General features: G+C 32.8%; 1 protein-coding gene across 1 annotated transcript; it reads left to right on the top strand.

Moving 5' to 3' along the window:
- Positions 1 to 708: 708 nt before the first annotated feature.
- Positions 709 to 7,793, top strand: Aqp (aquaporin). Its single transcript, XM_076319802.1, has 5 exons — positions 709 to 881; positions 1,396 to 1,612; positions 3,610 to 3,884; positions 5,082 to 5,220; positions 7,258 to 7,793. Exons 2-5 carry the CDS (start codon positions 1,423 to 1,425, stop codon positions 7,452 to 7,454), a joined length of 801 nt encoding a protein of 266 aa, XP_076175917.1. The 5' UTR covers positions 709 to 881; positions 1,396 to 1,422; the 3' UTR covers positions 7,455 to 7,793.
- The last annotated feature ends 841 nt before the right edge of the window (positions 7,794 to 8,634 follow it).

Raw genomic sequence — 8,634 nt, 5'->3', positions numbered from 1 at the left:
GTTCGTTTTTATATAAATCGATGAAAATTATTTTCGAACGAACATAATATGAACTTTTATAAGATAAGGTTTCGATTGATTGACACGTTGACGGTCACCTCAATTTTCCATATTTAAGGATGTCTAGTGTACTTATTGTTTTATAGTATCGTCAACGACAGGGAACGTTTTTTAAATGATTACAACTATTAGGATTTATTTCTTGCAAGCTCTCTAAACAAACCTAAGTTCGGAGAGCCTGTCACCTGTAGTCACCGTGACATTCAGTGTTAAGTGCCTATTACACGCTTCCTTCCTTTTTCATCACATAATACGAGTAAGCGCGGTCATGAATATTGCTGTGGTTACATCCAGCTCGGTATTCCAAGCAGTCTGAAAACCGTTCGATAATAATATTGGCTACCAAATATTGATTTACCAAAACCCTGTCTGATCTACGGTGGATTAATTAACTCGTACTGCCTAGTAAATATTTATTTTCGATAAGTCTTAACCGTAACACGTGACAAATATATAAGTATATAATAACTAGAAAAACAACCATAACGCAACGAATGTAAAGTAGTGTGCACGTTTATGTGTATGGGAAATAGTAATTATCGTTATTTTCTAATACCGTGCACAGGAAACTAGTCAATGTTTAACACAGTGCCGGTGTCCAACCAGGTAATTTGGGAGACCAGCTATTTAAAGACACGCGACATATCTGCATGGATATATTCAATTACACTTGCCAGTTTTAAATAACTGGTTAAGTATAATTTCGCTGCGCGTAAAGTAAAAAGGAAAAGATTCGGGAAATAGTTCAAGTGTCGTGTCAACGCGCGAAACTCGGTCGGGACAAGTTATGACAAGGGCGAGTGAAGTTCGATGATAGACAGGTAAGTTTACGATACATCGGACGTTCCACAAGAGGCAACTGAAACCATACTTTGTCAAACGATTGTATACTGTTGCATAATGCCCCTGGTTTTATTATTCCGCTACACCCTGCTGATACCCACGTACTCGGAGTTCGTTAATATGCGACAACCTTTGAATTCATCGACAAGTTAACTGTACTTTTATTGCGTTACCTTCTCTTCGAGGACAAAATGTAACGCCACGTTACTTTGTTTTACTTTGTTACTGGGGTTTTTTTTTTTCTGTTGGTGTATTGTAACTTTTTTTAAGGTAACCGTAATTCGTGAGAACAAAGGATTTGTTTCTTTTATTTATTTTTCTTTTTTCATGTAACTTTTTTCAAGCATACTGTAATTCGTAAGAAGACAAATCGAGTTAGTACGAATGTGTTCTCTCCTCTTTTAATTTAAAATGAAAATTATGCTCGATTATGCTACACGTTTGTTTATCGGACGTAATATATATTTATATGCGATTCGTTTACTTTTGTAGTATTACCACTGAGCTCGTATACATTGAATGAGCACAATGGCTGCTTCAATGATTGCATTGGCGGTTTCCACGCTGTACATTGTACTTACAAGTCTCATAGCTTATTGGATGAGACGATATGTGATATATTACATTCGGGACCCGTTTGTAAGATCCCTATTTTTAGAAGGTATTGCAACCGGTGAACTCTGTGGGGCATGTTTTGAACTCATAATAAGTAAGTTTATCGGGCACGTCGTACGAGATTTTTAATATAGTACTTTCGATGCACGCTTTCAAAAACAGTAATTGTCATTCATCGAATCAAAATTCATTCTAGAGACGTATTTCGATCAGGTAGATGTACCATGACTTTAACCTTGACTTTGTACCAGTATTAAATAGGTCATCCTCTAAGTCCGAAGGAAAGTGTTTCTCAAAGGAAAGTTTTCGACGGAATTTTTGTAGTAACATTAATTATTATTTTTGTAATGTACTTTACAACCGTTTCTTAAAAACTTATATTTATATTTCGAAAAATTGTATTTAATTTAAACGATTTCACATTTTCTTATACGGTGTCCGTTGAAGCAATTTATAAAAATAAATATGAAAAGAAATAAGTATCGAGGGTAAAATTACTTTTGTCAAACAGTTTGAAAAAATTCATTTTTCAAGATTAATACATTTTTCTTTGTTGGAATCAAAATATCCAATACTACGTGCTATTTTTTTATTACTTTTAATACAACTAGGATGAAAAATAACCTATACATTATAAATAAGAAACAACGTTAATAAAATTGTAAAAAAATGTAGTTGCCCAAAATTTTCAAATTACCTAATTACTAATTTCTTTTCTCATGTTCTTATTATGGACACAACAAAGTTTTTTACGGGGTGTTCGCGATAAGAATAAAATACTATGGGAAACATATTTTATTCCATTGTACAAAGATGATTCTAGAAACTAAGATAAATCGTAGGATCCTTCTGTGCAAAGATTTGTGTCAACGTTAATTTTGTGTTTTTGATTTTCTAAATGGAACCATGTATTCGTTTAGATAAATCGATTCTTTTCGCGATTGTGTACAAAAATGAAAAATCTAACACTTTACTTTCTCGTTTCTTAACATTTCTCGTTACATTTTTAAGTACTAGCAATTGGTGTTAATTTTACGTTTCTTGACAGTAATTTAAACAAAAGGCTGCAAATACACTCTGCGTTTTACACATGCACACCCACATACATAACGAACGAATTGAGAAAAATAGCTTGTCACGCGAGGTCTCACACCTTGCCTTTTAATTCAACCGATTTGCATATACCCGATGTTTTCTTATACGATTGTTTTACTGTAACAGCAGAAATCTGTAGGCAACAACTTGATCGTTCACAAACAGCTTGTTGATTGTTGTCGATAGTGGACAGAATTGAAAATTTTAATTGGGAAATTGTGCCATACCTTGCACCTAGTGATCGGATCGATACCAAATTGATACTTATTGATAGCAGCCCACAAATTATGATACCGAATGTTACGATACCCAATGTATTCGTATTCTTTAGATTCAATCGTTGACACGAGAGTTAAAATTAAAATTAATCGAACAAGTATAACTGTGACGCTGTTTAAAAATGCAAAGAAAAGAATGAAAGAATGTTTCGACAATAATGGAACAAAGTAATTTCTTAATATAAAAAATGAAACATCTCGTAATATATTACGTTTTCAAAGTTTGATACATTTGTATCCAAATTGGTGAGAAATGGATCGATGTAAAGCAAATGTCTGGTATCGTTTTAAAAACCAAAAGCCCAAGATTACGTCACGAGGTGATAGTCTCTATTACGACATTCAACATTTTTTGTATCTTCGCTACAAGTTGCCCCACTTGTTAGAATTATTCTATAAACAGGTATCTACAGATCCAATCCGTTTCTCTTTCTATTTATAGCGTCATTCTAGAAACATGAAAAACTTCCAGTACTACATTTATCGGACACCTGTCCCGTTGTTAATAATTTTCCCAAATCAAGATCGTAAACAATGGTCCATGTACTGGACCACCGATTGAATGATATGATTACTTGTTTCACAAAATATCATTTTGTAGAATGACAATTACTTATGGGTCGAGCACTGACTGATCAACTTAGCAAAATATATTATATTCTTCCGACAAAAGAAACAGCCTGGCTTTTAATGTTACAAATATAACGTTGAACCTTAGTCGCGGAGAATTGGGGTGTCTCCATGTACGGATTGTTTTTATTCGTACTGACGATTTGGTGGTCCATGAACTGGGGCGAGGCAACAGCTTGCCCTTATACACACATCGAGGACGTTATCGAAGGGACGAAGTCGTTGCGAGACGCTTTCCTTTTAATATGGGCCGAACTGGTCGGCGGCCTTGCTGTTTTTAGATACGTTCAGTTACTTTGGGCACTGGAAATTGTCTCGTCGCACAAAAACAAGGCGTTCGAAGACTGCACCACCGATTTGCAAGTAAAAGCAACGGATATATCATTCTACTATTTATCTACGGATTTATCAAACTATTATACTTTAAAGCGGGGATCGAGAAAGTCGTGGAACTTGATTGACAGGATCCATTTAAACAGTTTGAATGGAACTTAGGAATCTTTAAAGAAAAAATTATTAGGTGGACTTCTTCGAGCGAACACAGTTTTACAAATTGGTTACATTTAAAGATTCGAGACATTTCTCTTATTTTTGGAGCACCTCAGAGGTTTAAATTGTAAAACATATAAAAATATACATTATTTAATTACATATGATAGAATGAAACTAAATGACACGTTATCTAGTTAATGAAGCATGTTATTTAGTTTTATTACATTATACGCGATTAAGTAATGTATATTGGTTGAATACGTTTTGCAATTGAGACTCTTGAAGAGGTTCAACAATTTGAACGATACGTTGAACATAGATTTGAAATTTGGAGAACTACATTTACTCGGTAAAGTTCAACTAATAATTCTTTTCGTAACAATTTTACCAACGTATATATAACCGAGGAAAATATTATTGATCGTTTGTTGAAATTTCTTAAATAATATTCCCATGGTTGTTCTAAAGAGAAGAAATTTGTAAACAGTAAAAATTCTTATGCAACAGGAACAGATATTTCGTTTATCTAAATCAAATTTATTAATGTCATGACCATAATTATGGTTTGTGATAAAAGTTTTGAAAATTTTCATGGAACTTTTATTGTAGAAATTATAAAATATTTGTTCCATATGAATAGTTTTTAAAACAGTTTCTATTTCTTTAAATAAGAAATGTGAGCGTTGACTGATTTTTAAAAAATAACAATCAATGGTTTTTCTCGATCTCTACGTTAAAGTAAACTTCATTTTTTCGTAAAACAGTGTGACAAAACTAATTCGTTTTACATTAACTTTTTGTGGATCGATGAAACGAGTATCTGTATTGTGATTTTATTTAACAACACTTGGGGAATTAAAAATCTCACATGTTTTGTGGATCGTTAAAACTAATACTGTAATTGTATTTAAAGCTAATATTAAACGAATTAAAACTGTTACAAGTTTTATGGATTGCCACAGCTAATTATTTGTAGTATTAATGCTAAAGAACAGTGGATTAGAATTGGCACATCTTCTGTAGATCACCATTTGTATATATCTAATTAATTTTTTTCCCATTTTCGAGGTGCCTGTAATATTCGGAGCGTTTATCGAATGCGTAGCAACGTGTGTATACAGGGTGGTCTCGCGCGGTTTGAGCGAAATAAATACAAAGTTTAATATTATTATCGATTCCTTTATTGGGACAAGTTTGGTCATCGCAGGTTCGATCAATTTACTATATTAAATTAACATTATTATTAATTTACGCTAATATAATTTCACTAATAATTTTCATATTAATATTACGTTAAGGCATTTCTAATTTATACTATTATTTTTAATCTGCAATATTTAAGTGTCTTGAAATGAGCATTAATCAGGTATCAAATTAATAAGCATTGTCTTCTGTACTTTATAATATACAAACCGAATAACATGCATTTACACATTCTTGATGCATAGTATCTGATATGTGTTGAGCAATTAAGAACAAATTTTATTCGTAAAATTGCAGAGAGAAAGCACAACTTTGCCAAGATATATCTATTTTAGTTAGAATAGCACAAGTTTTAAATAATAGCAAAATTATTTAGATTCATTTTACAAGACATTTCTGTACTTTTCACCGAAGGCTACAGGATGAAGATTTGCTCAGGATTAATTCCTTATGTGAACATTAATAAATGCTAATCGATGGTGATGCATGCAAATATAATAAAGAAAGAGAATTTGCATAGTCTTAATTAAAATCGTGTATTTTACTTTGAGGTTTATAAATTTAGTATCGTCTTCACAAACAAAGTAAATGATTTAAGAACGAAAACATTATTATAATAAAATTTAAAAAAACATGAATCAAGAAATAATTTATCTATTTTAAACGAAAAAAAAAGCTATTAACATTATAAACAAGTAATGTGTATTATAAGACTGAATGTACCTAGAAATATAACGGTAAATTTTTTAATTGAATTGCAGAAGAATAAAAGTTTATATTCTATTGTTTCATTATTATATAGATACATTCTTTTTTGCTTGAAATTAAACATTTGTTTTTTGATTCATGAGTTTTAAATTTTATTGTAATGAATTATCGAAGTAATGGTAGAAATTGGCCAATTTTGGATCTGATTGGTAATGAAAATTTTTCCACCAGTCTCAGTGAATCTTAAATGTATAATTATTTACCTGGAGGCTATGGGTTAGTTGTAAGTTGTAAAAATGTGTAAGTAATTATGCATTTCGGATTTCTTCAGGCCTGTAGAAACATATTCCGTAAAAAGCTTTCGTTCAAAATTGTCTAATTTGAATTATTGTCCTCTATAGTTGCAACTTCTGGCTCGCGCAAGCCCAGTCAGCTGATTGCGTGACTTCATGTATACGCACTTACACGTGAAAGCTAGTACTGCACTGAATGCATTTCTATAAATTTTATCACGCTTTGCACCGATTTTATCAGTTTTAAATGGTAAATTATAGTTTTAATTATGGAGCTAATTGCCAGACAGTCACTAGGTGGATGAAAAAGCTTAAAAATGAAAGATAAACGTTAAATATAATATACATTTTGTTTCTATTAATATTTCTTTTTAAATTATGTTGCTATTAATATTTCTTTCTTATTATATTTTCTTCGTTTAATTTCTTTTCTTTTTTTGTTCGACACAAATTCTCTTACGAAACTTTGTCGTAGTAAGAGAATATAGAATTCATTATTCGTATATATTCTTGTTAAAAAAGTTTCAGCAGAGCATAATTGGGAACTTGCGAACTGGAAGTTGGCGGAAGATTTGGTACCTCGAAAAGGTAGAACGCCGGGCCAAAATCTTTCGAACGATATCTAACATGTCTACTTCAGGTCAGGTGCTCGGAGTGATACTATATATCCGTTAAAAAATTGTCGTTATTTTCTTAAATGCATAAATTTTAATTTTACTTCCAATAATGGTGCAAAATGAAAACTTCGATTTTTGTCACATTTCATTCTAAAACGCAACGAAACGAACAATGAAAATACAAACACACGCAGAATATATTTTTAACGCGCCAATTTATCGACACGTATACTTCGTTTCGTTAAACGGTTTAAATATAATATAATAGATAGTACAAGTAGAAAATACTTGTTTTCTGGAGCACCGTAGTATATTGTAAAATACACGTAAGCAGATACTGTGCGTTGTATTGCAACCATAGATTAAACTGTGCATTTCTCCGCGTATGCTCGTCGATGTCCTTACCGATCACTCTATTTTCAGCTTTTGATTACTCCGGCGGCTACTTTAATCCCGCGCTGGCAACCTCCTTGAAATACGGATGTTTGGGAACATCTTTTATGGAGCACGTAATAGTCTATTGGGTCGGTGCATGTGCTGGCTCCATTGTCTCTTTACGAGTCTATAGACTGCCGGTTATTCAAAACTATGTGGAGCAGTTCAAGAAGAAGATGCGTTAAACCCCGGACGTCAGGTTTATTAGGCCTCGTGTTTCTCATGGTTTCTTTTCGTCCGATTTTTCTGTTATTTATTTCAAACCACCGCGTGTTTACTTCCACGTAATACTGTACAAAGTAGCGTATACGATTATACTACGATCGAACCTTTCAGATTGTTACGAAAGTCACATTTGCGCACAAGCGAGTTCAAAAGTTGTCAAACCTCAAGCGTTGCCCGTGCACGAACAATTATTAATGCTCGGTCAAACTTACGGGATGACGATCATAATACAAGATTTTTAGTTCAAATTAGCGTGTAATGATTAACAGTTAATAAAGGAATAAAGTATTTCTGAGTAATTTTACGACGTGTTTATCCAAGTTCCTTTAAAGAAAACACAAGACGTGCAATAAAAGCATTTCCGTGGCAGGAAACAGGTACTACGGATTTGGCAGTCTTTACACCAGTCAATAGTCATAAATTACGCAGTTCGATCACTCTGATACCTTATCTGGTTTCCTTCCAATATTTTGTGTCCCTTTTCTTCATCTTTTCACTTGCATTTTCCTTTCCCTGACCTTTCTTCAGATGCATCTTAGATTGTTCCCATTACTCCTTTCTGCAGTTTTTATCTTTTCATAAATTATCCCCAATCCTGTATCGAGCACTCTTAGTTTCATTTTTATTGGCTTCGTCTTTTCCACCAATCAGAAGTTACAAGAGTGTAATTTGTAACCGAAGATACAAAATTTATGAGATCACCTTCAGAGTTCTTCCTTGACAGTTGCTTGATAACCGCCTAAGTACCTTCAGAGACCTTCATGTATCAATCTTAACAGATCTTTGGTTCTAATCCATTTGCTCGATAGTCATATACCTTCACGTTGATCTTTTCAAGTTTTACTTAAATTGTATCAGTGTTGCTCATTGTACACTGCGCGTAATATCAAACTTTCTCATTTATTAGTCACACAGGATTAATTTGCTGCGTGACACGTGTCAATTATTACATCAGATTTTCAAAAATTGAATTTGACACGAAACGATACCGAACAACTTATCGTATTTCTACAAATACTTACGTTCTGATATTTCGAATTGTTAACATGTGAGTAAAATGAACAACAGAAACATGGTTGTCGTCAAATCGATAAAGTGATGTATATAGAAGGAAATAATAAGTAAATTGTGTTGGATCAA

The sequence above is a fragment of the Ptiloglossa arizonensis genome, chromosome 9 (assembly GCF_051014685.1).
Source record: "Ptiloglossa arizonensis isolate GNS036 chromosome 9, iyPtiAriz1_principal, whole genome shotgun sequence".
NCBI lineage: Eukaryota > Metazoa > Arthropoda > Insecta > Hymenoptera > Colletidae > Ptiloglossa > Ptiloglossa arizonensis.
The sequence above is the reverse complement of the archived record's forward strand: the minus strand, read 5'-3'. Positions and strand labels throughout refer to the sequence as shown.